This window comes from Melopsittacus undulatus, chromosome Z, assembly GCF_012275295.1.
Source record: "Melopsittacus undulatus isolate bMelUnd1 chromosome Z, bMelUnd1.mat.Z, whole genome shotgun sequence".
NCBI classification, from domain to species: Eukaryota; Metazoa; Chordata; class Aves; order Psittaciformes; family Psittaculidae; genus Melopsittacus; species Melopsittacus undulatus.
In genome coordinates, this window is record NC_047557.1 from 98,077,162 (window position 1) to 98,087,219 (window position 10,058).

At 39.9% G+C, this 10,058-nt stretch overlaps 1 protein-coding gene across 1 annotated transcript; it reads right to left on the reverse strand.

Annotated features, from left to right (window-relative positions):
* Positions 1 to 1,514: 1,514 nt before the first annotated feature.
* MPHOSPH6 (M-phase phosphoprotein 6) lies at positions 1,515 to 9,809 on the reverse strand. Its single transcript, XM_005152149.4, has 5 exons — positions 9,655 to 9,809; positions 5,731 to 5,843; positions 4,085 to 4,175; positions 2,993 to 3,090; positions 1,515 to 2,512 (listed from the first exon to the last, which is right to left on the reverse strand). Exons 1-5 carry the CDS (start codon positions 9,766 to 9,768, stop codon positions 2,368 to 2,370), a joined length of 561 nt encoding a protein of 186 aa, XP_005152206.1. The 5' UTR covers positions 9,769 to 9,809; the 3' UTR covers positions 1,515 to 2,367.
* Between the last annotated feature and the right edge of the window lie 249 nt (positions 9,810 to 10,058).

The window sequence follows — 10,058 nt, forward strand, 5'->3', positions numbered from 1 at the left end:
TTCACATGAGGAGTATTTCACTGCTAAACTTACGTCTCTGTCAAGAGTAGCTCAAGCACAGATTTTATACAGCAGAATGTTTCTACCCTGGCTAGGAAGCTACAGCCAGACTTAAAATACATACATATACATATTTATAACATTGGAAATACAGATGGGTATTTCAGAAGATCCCATCATAAAGTGTCTGCTTGTAACTTTGCACACTGAAAGCACATTTTTAAAGTCAGGTGGAGATGATTTTTAGTTGTCTTGCTTATAATAATGTACGATGAACGGTGCTTTTAAAGGCGCATTGTGTAACTCCCTATGAATAAGAGATTACGCTCAAAATTAGCATTGTCTCACTGTAGCACTACAACAGCTCACCTAGCCATCAGCTAAATGTCAATGCCGAGCACCCAGATTTGAAGACAATAAATCAAAATCTGTAATTTCTTCATGGCCAATGTTGTGCATGTTTAGGAAAGAGTAGAACCACCCTTTCCCCCCAGTCCAAATTTCAAAATCATCAGTTTTCTACAAAGCTGGTTAGAGTTGACCCACACTCATACCATGCCATGGCACTCACATTTCCAACTCCATTACGTGACACCACTGGAACCTTCTCCAATCCACTGCCTCTCAGACTGTACAATTGCAGTGACGTGTCCTGGTTGCCGATGGTTCACTAGACCACACTTTCCCTCCCTTCAACTATCAGCTATACAGAAATTCTCTCTCCATTGAAGGAGCATCCAAACAGAGAGCAGTAATTTTCCTACTAACAAGCAGGAAAATTAATAGGATACATTTTGAGTTTTTCTTGGGATGACCAACAATAAATCATTTCTGAGCTCAAGTCACATCTTCCATGGGAAGAAAAACATCTTGCCATCAATAACTTCTTTTCAGCTAGCAATAATACATGATGAGGTTTTAAGTAATTCAACCGTAGTGTTTAATTAGCTCTGAAATGCATTTCAGATCATGAATCACACCCTTTCTACCTGCACGAGGTCCCCTGACTAAGTTAAAGGTGTATTTCACTTTCCATGCATAATCCATCTTGAACATCTAATGAGATGCTCTTGCTATACAGACAGTTCATATATCACAGGCAAAAAACAGCAGACGCGCAGTCTCTCTCTTCATATAACTGACTTTCATGTCTTGCTTCACAGAAGTGTTAAAGAAAGAAACCCCAAAAGCCTCTTATGCCCATAACAGAATGGCCACTACTTGCTTCAATTTAAAAGGATTTCTCTTTGTCCAGAGAACCAGCACTAAGGATGAGTAACTCAAGACATCTTGCTGGGGAAATGAAGTAACAGAAATATTTCCTGTTGAAAGGTGGGATACAGAGAATTGCTACAATTTTAAGCAAGACCACACTGACATTTTTCAGAGCACTGACTGATCAAAGAGCAGGATGTTTCTGTCCTAACATTACTTCAGGTGGCTTCATCACACACTGGGCAGGAAGAGTCATGCAGTCAACTAACGTTTAGGGACATCTGTGACCAGCATAAAACAGGATCTCTTATATCAGAATTTATTAAGCATCATTTTTTACATTAAATTACCTAAACCACAAGCATTAAACATACAAAAAAGTCAGTTTTTATTCAGCTGTCAAATGTTTCTGAAGTCATTATTATGCTTTTATGACAAGATCAATAATTATGACTGCATTTTTTCCTTTTGCTGAAAAAGAGACAAGATTAGCAAACTTCTTGTTGAAGACAAATTCAGACTCACAATCTACTAAAGTGTCAAATTGTAAATGTTGCCCAATATTTGGCTCGCTCTATGTATTATTAAAAAAAGTTTCAGTACAAGTCCCTCTAGTTTTAAATAAGCTTTATAAAAAGTAAACAAAAATGATCTTATTTCTGTTTTCCCATCTTATTTATAGAATAGTAAAAAAAAAACGACACATGTTCACATGTTTCTGAGGTCTTCTTTCAATTTGAAGACAGCAAAGGTTTCATTTTCATAATAAATAAAGCAGTGAAAACTGAACTGCCCTACTGGACTGGACACAGCTTTACTCCAAACACTTCTTTCAGATGTTACCATAAACTGTAAATAATGTTGCTCTCAATTGCATGTGACACTTCTCTAGTTATGCACAACATTTATAAAGAATGATGGGATTAGTGCACAGTAGAAGCTGCTGAGTGGTTAAGTACGTATGACATCTATTAAATACACATCCACTCTGAAAAAGGTTTATTTATGCAGATGGTAAAAGTTTCAGTGAGAACTGACTCAGATTCACACATCTATCCTTTACACTAAACAGAAAGTACTTCAAACAATCTCAGTTTGTGGTACTGTATTTGGTAGAAAACGCTTCTATTGGCTCCAGTTGTGCAGCTGATATTAGTCACGAGGTTTTAAGAACTTTTTCTTAGCTTTTTTGCTAGGCCTTATTTCAATATTCTCACAATTTTCTTCATCCATTAATACACGCTGGTCTCTTCTTCTCATGAATTTCTTCCCTACTGTCCCCACTAATGTTTCATACCTGTGAAGTTAATAAAAAATTTACAGCTTTTACTAAAAACAGACAAAATTTCAATGGAGCAAATCATAAATCTAATCACCAGCTTAAGTGGTGTAAAAAAGCTGGTCACCAGAATTGTAAGAAGCACAAGTACTACAAGATCACTTAGTATACTATTAATTTTGGCAATTTGGTTTTGTTAGTAATTTGGAACAAGGAGGAAATTAGCATGAAATACCTGGATAACAAAGACCGGAAAACCCTTTCAAGATATTTTACCCCCAAAATATCTTATATGGGGTTGAAGATTCTGTGGATAGAGATTCCACTGAATACACACCAAAATTCTTTGAAAATCACCCTTGTAAAGTACCTTATCCGCTGGTGGTTTTTCTGTTTTTGTTTTGTTTGCTTGCTTCTTGGGTTTATTTTCCCCACATATAATGCATTAATATATCATATTCCTAGCTAATATTGATTATGTCCTAAAATGTAACTTACCTTCTGGCCATTTCTGCATCTGACACATCAGCCTCCATTTTATCATCCACTTCAATTTCTTCTTTCTTATTCTTAGAGTTCATTTGGATCATTAACTTCTGAGAATGAAGAAAGAAATAGCTTAACCACACAAGAAATAACTTGACACAATGGCAACTATGCTGAAATTCACTGGTAGGCGAAATGCATTATAGATAAGAATCAAATTTAATAACTCTTTTGTTCCTAGTCAGGCTAGAGCATACTGCTAGGAAAACTCAAGAAGAAAAGGCAACATGTCTGTCTGTTATTCTGCTGAGCTTAGAGTTTGCCTTTGGGAAAAGGGGCAACACAGAGACAGGGTATTAAGTATATTGTACTATTCAAACATCCTAAAGGGGATGCCAGGCATCTTTGGGAGACCAGAGAATTAGATTATAATTAATTTTTCATTGTTATGTTAGCATACAGTCCTTGGTTTTGTTAAGAAGGAAAAATATCTGCAAGCATACACAGTAAAAACCATGTAGCAATAATGTGCCAAGTCAGTGAGAGCAAGTTCAAAGTAACTAGAAACCTCCCAGTAATTCACCTTACATAGCCTTTTGCACATCTCAGTCTTTACACCTTCATTCTCCTGCTTCAGTCCTGGGTTAACATTTTTATTACTATCTCAGTGTAGTTCTACCAGCATGAATTATGTGAGAAAAAAATCAAAGAGTCGCTTGCTCAGAATTTTTACTTTGGAACTTTAAGCCCTTACTTACACAAGTAAGTGTTGAATGTTTTTAGATTAAACTCTAATTAAATAGCAGAGGGAAAAGTGAGCTATTGTTATGGTGAGCAGCATGTGGGACAGCTTCCTCACTTCAGGGAAGTAAAATCTGCAGGAGCCATGCAATTACTGGCCATCAACGCAAGGAGATAAAAAGCTTGTATTTACCAGATGCTGCACCGATCAACATTTTGGTTTCAATCATGGACTTCCTGTACATGGAAGGATTTATGAAAGGGGCTAAAAAGGCCAAACAGCATGCAGTCTGAAAACTCAAATCCTCATCCCCAAGAGCTTCAATCCTAATGTGAGATCACCTCAAAACACTTAAATGGTACCTCAATTTCTGGATTGAATCCGTTGAAGGACATCCTGCCATAAAGTAGTTCCTCGCATACCACAAAGCTTTGCTCTTCTATGATAAAGCTCCTGCATGAAACCCCAAACCCAGCATTTTGTCAAATGGAGCACCTCAAAATGATCAAATTAAATGAATGAATAAGCAAAAAAAAAACAAAACCAAAAAACAGCTTCCTCCCAGTAAACGAAAAAAAAAAAACCTTCCCCCCAATAAACAAAACCAATGTGTATTTTGAACAATCAACTACTTTCTGAAGCTTAACTGCTCTGATAAATCTTCCAATACAAGGATCTTGGAGTGCAAAGGAAGAGTTCTTGCCAGTAAAGCTGTGCCAGTTCCACAAGCAAAATTAACTCTCCTGACAAAAAGCACTCTTTGCTGGTATGATTCCACCTACATGAATGTTTTTGCCAGAATAAAAATACCACATAAATATCACTCTCCAGGTGGCATTACTATACCAGCAAACGCTTCTAATTAATTTTTCATTGTGATGTTAGACTTGGCATTATTGAGTCTGTCAGGATATAAAACATCGTGCAATTCTCTGTTCAGTAAAGATTTCCCCTTTCTCCATCCTTTTTAGCTCTTTTGATGAGCACAGAGTGAGAAAAGAAACATAACCCTGAGGTGTTCATAAACCACACATTTGGTATAAGTACCTCTGTGAATTGTTCCTTCTTTTCCTCACACATACATGCTTTTCTTCCCTCACCCTCTTCATCTTCCATGTAAAACAAAATCCTACAGGAAGTTAGGCTAAAGTAATCAAAGCTCATTCTCCCACCTCAGGTAGGATGAGTTAAACACATACCACAAACAGCAGAGATCCATTTAACCTGTCCAATGACAGAGACTCCAGTGTCTCCTACACCAATCTACTGCAGTGCCCCAATAGCCTTACTGTTGGAAAAATTCTCCCAATGTACAGCTTGAACCTTCCTTGCTGCAGCAGAAGCTCAAATACCTATTTTATCAATGACTTTGTTCAACTGCAGCTCCTTGGATCCGAGCTTTTTGAAAATGATGTATGCTCTCCCTCAGTGGCATTTTTGTCCTCTTCTGAATGGACAAAAAATGACCAATTTTAAAAGTAGTTCTCTTGCTATTTAGAGCACCCTTCATAAATAGCAGGAATGGACATTTTCTTTGTTATTAGTTAAGCCTTCCTTTATTTTTTGCCATGCCCTCTTCTATTTCAAAGCAGGATTTGAAGTGAGCTGGACTAAAAAAAAATAGAACTGTCCTGAATGAACCTAACCATGGGACTGGAGCTGAATTTACTAAGACAGGGGTTTCAAACTTCCTTTTGCAAATGAAGGGAAAAAGCAGCAGTAAATGAGTTGGCCCCTGCTTGAAAGACTAATTATATACATCCAGAAGAATGTGCAAATGAAAAAACACAACACACACAAGAAATGAAAGTAGGTCAAACTTCCCTAGGCAACCTTGAAAATGTTCCTGGAAACAGATAATAAAGCTGTAATGCCAGTCTGCCACTATTTTTGTTTCAATTAATTGGTTATTAATAATACTCCTGTTATAGAAAAAAATTATGTATATTCTCTTTCTACTCCACAACAATCTAATGATGATAAGAAGTATAAAAGGGTACAGGCTTACTCTTTTGCCTTTTTAACTGGCACATCAAGATACCAGTGTTCATCACTAATGACCTTCTTTTCTTCTTCTTCTAGTTCTTTTTTGGTTTTTGCGTCCAAACCCTTTTGCATGAACTACAAAGACAGACACATAAACAGAGTTTCAATTTTTTGCATCATGAATATGTTCAAACATCCAACAATTCCATGACAACAATTATCCATTACATAACATTTAGCAGCTGATAAAAAGTAAAGGGTTTTTTGGGGATTTTTTCCCTGGGCTTTGTCTAAGTTTGGGCAAAGAGAGAATGGAAAAGTAAATAACTAATCACAGCTATCGGCTGGAAGTCAACAGTCATCCACAGTACTTAGAGAAAAACAGACCTTTCCTGGTTAGTTTTAATTCTACAAGCTATGGAAAGTCTCTAACTTTGCTAAGAGAGAACATACTGATGTGAGTTACTGCTGCATATCAGACACCAACACCACTCATTCAAACAGCACTGGAGCTCAGAGTTAGAGGTAGTTTATATCAGATTGCCCGGTTTTGGAAACATCTATACTTTCAACCATCCTCTTATTTTCTACAATTTAATTTAATAAACTGGCTTGCATTTGTAGCTCTGAAGGTGCCTTTGGAAGTAGAAAAGAAACAGAGGCTATGAAAAGAAGTCTTCTGTAAGGAGTTGTACCAACTCTTAACTTATCACTGATGACCTACCAAAGTAGGAGTCAAGTGGTATAAGTATCTTAACTCACTGCAGAAACAGCCTGCCAAATTAGTTGAGACCAGTAATGTAGTTGAGTGTAAGACTGCTATTTTTGCCTAATACAAGGATATTCCTGCAAATTGCTTCCTCAGTGACAACCTTTGGCAGAGGATGGAAACAGGCAGAACGGCAGTCTCTCTCACAGCTGCAAGTAAAAGAGGACATCTGCCACAACCTATGTAAAACTGCTGAGTGCAAAACTACGGACCTATGCGAAACATCCCTTTTACTTGCAGTTGTCTCAAGTCAGGTGCCTGAATTGAGTGATAATTAGGTATTAACAGTGTTAATCGAATATGATAAAAAGCGCAGAAATCTCCAGAACCTTATGGTGATAACTCTCACATTCTCACATCCCTAAGAGGTGGCACCTCCCTTAAGGTCTATAGAAAGTGTCTAAATAAGTTGATCTGTCAGAGGTGTACCTTTACATCAATGTAATTCCCAGCTAGAAGATAATCTACCAATACAGTTTATATGCACCCCTGCAGAAAAATTGTTCTGTGGGTATCAAAGCATACCTGTATATTCAACACTGCAGAGGAATTCTATATCAGCTAGTTTTACCTCTGTCTTTTAGAGGAGCACCATTTTCTGTGTTTAGATAAGCCTGAAGACTGACAAGTAACATGCCAGTGGGGAACACTAGGCTTGGCCATACTTTAGGTCCCAACTAAAATGGGCTTGGCTGAGGACAGATCCCAAGAAGGCATCACAGAACACTTCCCTCCCACAAAAAAAAGACCTTGTTTGAAATATAAAGGCAACACAGATCTGTAATATAGGTATTACATATACCCCACACATCTTTTCAGTTTTTACAAAATGCCCCAGTAAACCAAACTCAAAGGTAAAAGCCTATACAAAGCTTCTGTGATTGTGAAACAGAAAATAAATATTTTCCATTTCTATTTGCATCCAGTGTACAAGATCTTTAATGAAATAAAAATTGACTTTCGCTTTCTGAGTCAATTCAAAATCCGTCAAGGCTTTCCAATTAAAATCACACTATCTTCTCCAGGAAAATAAGTGAATCTATCATGTGGAAAACCACACTGCTCAAGGAAATTGGTTAGCCAGTCAGAAAACTCAACAGAAGAAATTTTGCTACAAGCACCCAATTAAATAATCATTTCACATTACATTTTAAAGATTATGTTCCTAAAGATTAATACACGAATAACTAGATAAAAAATGTGATCACATTTATCTAAAATGTAAACACACACGGATGGATTAAAAAATAGACCCATTATGGTCAACAGAGTACGTACATCAGCAACAGGGGGATTATTTGGATTAAGTTTCCCCAAGCACCTGATGGCAAAAGCCATCCTTTCATATCAAGCAATGAGCACAGGTAGCCTAGTATTTAGTGCAAATGGTCTTCACAAGGCTACCACTGACCACATATCACTCTTTGATTCCACTCCACCAGCCTGCTGAATTGTGATAGTACATCTTATCAGCACCTGTGGAGGCAGCTGCTAAAGGATTAATTAAAGCATTTGTAAACAAGAAGATCTGCAGAAGGGAAGTGCTAAGTACAAGATCTGTGTATGACCTTTTCTGAACCTTTTCATCTCTTCAAAGCTGGCTACTGCTGCCTGGACTGTAAACCTGCAAATGTCATGGCAGCACATCCACAAGCTGGCTCTCCACAGGCTTTTATGGAAGAAAATCTAAGATCTGGGTTGTGAAATCTCCAAGGGGGTTAATTAACTGGCAAACAACAGAGGAGTGGAAATTAACTCTAAAACAGTGTTACCAAAAAATAAGAAAAAAAAATGATGCTGCAATCCAGAACTCTTATTCTATCATACACTGATGGCTAATTAAGCTCAACATCTACTCCCTTTTGACAGTGAGGCAAGCTGTGTTCCATTCCCTCTGTGTGCAAGTTTTAGTCTTTCATTAGCAGCATCTGTTAACTGGGGTAAACATTCCACCATCTTACTGTAGCAGAGTACACTTTATGTGAAATATTGAACTGAAGTCAGCCAAACTCCAGTGTCTGAAACACAGTCCAGTATAAATATGTGGAGGGAAAAAAAGGTGAATAAAACACCATAAGCAAGAAGCCACAAAGACCCTGTCATACTCAGCTGTAAAAAAAAATAATGGATATTAACATTTTAAAAGAACTTAATGGCAACTCATTTTTTACCAGTTGTTTTCCAGCAATAAAGTACCATCAATCACAGCAGAATGTACTCTACTGAATTAAGGTGTTGTGGTGCACAATCTGAAGCAGAATCCATTAGCCAGTAAGTGGGGACTAATTTCACATTGGTTTTGACATGATAGTCACGATTCCAAGGGTAACAGGCACATCACAATGTTACTAACAGCCCTCGCATTTACGACTTGGGAAAGGTGGTTAATACTGCCATTCAAGCTGGGTACTTTATTAGCCAGCAACATAAACAGTCAAAAAATGGACACCGTAAGAGAAAAATAAACCTTTTATTTCCCCTCAAGACTAAAACCACTCCCAAGTAAGGTAAACAATATTAATATTTAAATTTCAACGTGTGTGCACGATATAGGAAGAATTCTCATACTTTTTGTATGCACAGCTCTAAACAAGCTGGGTGAAAAGAAAAGCCTCTCAAATGGTGCCCTGAGGGTTGGCTCTTGCAGGGCAAGAGCTCCTGCGGCAACCACGAGGCTGCTTTCCTGGATGAAACCCTCCAGCATCATACAGGTTATAACCGACGCCTCTGCCCAGCGCTTAAATAGCCCGGAGTTGGGCAACAGCCCTCTGAAATTGACCAAATTGGAGGGGAGCTGCCTACACTGCAGACCTGAGTGAAAGGGCAAGCGAAAATACACAGGGATGTACTTTAAAGTGTGATGATGGGGGAGACCCGGAACAGGCCAGGGCACACGCTCAAGATGGCTGACGCCATGGCAGGGGCTGGGTCCGTGCCTGTCCCCGCTGCTCGCGGCACGGCTCGGGCCTGCTGCCCGCACCGGGCTCCGCCGCGGCCTGGACACACGGTGCGGCCGCCAGCCCCATTCCTCTGTCCCTGCGGCCGCCTCACGGGGCCGGGCCGCTGCCCGGCAGCAGCGGCCCCACACCGGGCTCGGCCGTCCTCCCCGCACTCTACACCGCGGGCCAGACGCCGGGCACCCGCTGCCGCCCCGCTCCAGGGACCCCTCCGCCTCACCTTCATGCGCAGTAGGTTCCTGGATAGCTTCATCTTCGCCTCTCCGGTCATCGCGACAGGCATTACCACCAGGCCGCACCGAATCCCCAAGCTCGCGTAGTGCCGAGGCCTCATATACCGGAAAAGAAGCGGGAGGAGGAGGCGGTGGCGGCGGTTCAGCTCCACCCTCCGTGCCCAGCTGCAGTGACAGGCCTCCATGCACGCCCCGGAGGAGTGGCGGAGCGGGCGGGGATGGAGGGTGCAGGAGGTGTGTGTGGAAACAACGTTAAAGCCCCCCAAATGTCGTGTGTGGAGCCGCTTCTGTGAGGTGTGGGCGCTGGAGGTTGTAAGCAGGAGGTAAATCTGACTCGGTATGAGATGGTAATGCACCCGAGATTTATCAATGCTTGTGCGTTCTGTAGTGC

Bases quoted from the DNA above. Each gene is read 5' to 3' on its own strand.
- MPHOSPH6 (XM_005152149.4), bottom strand. From the start codon at position 9,768: ATGAGGCCTCGGCACTACGCGAGCTTGGGGATTCGGTGCGGCCTGGTG. The intron at 4,176-5,730 runs GTAAGCCTGTAC...GGTTTCATGCAG, and splicing joins CCAGTTAAAAAGGCAAAAGA to GAGCTTTATCATAGAAGAGC. The intron at 3,091-4,084 runs GTACCATTTAAG...CTTCATTCTCAG, and splicing joins GATTCAATCCAGAAATTGAG to AAGTTAATGATCCAAATGAA.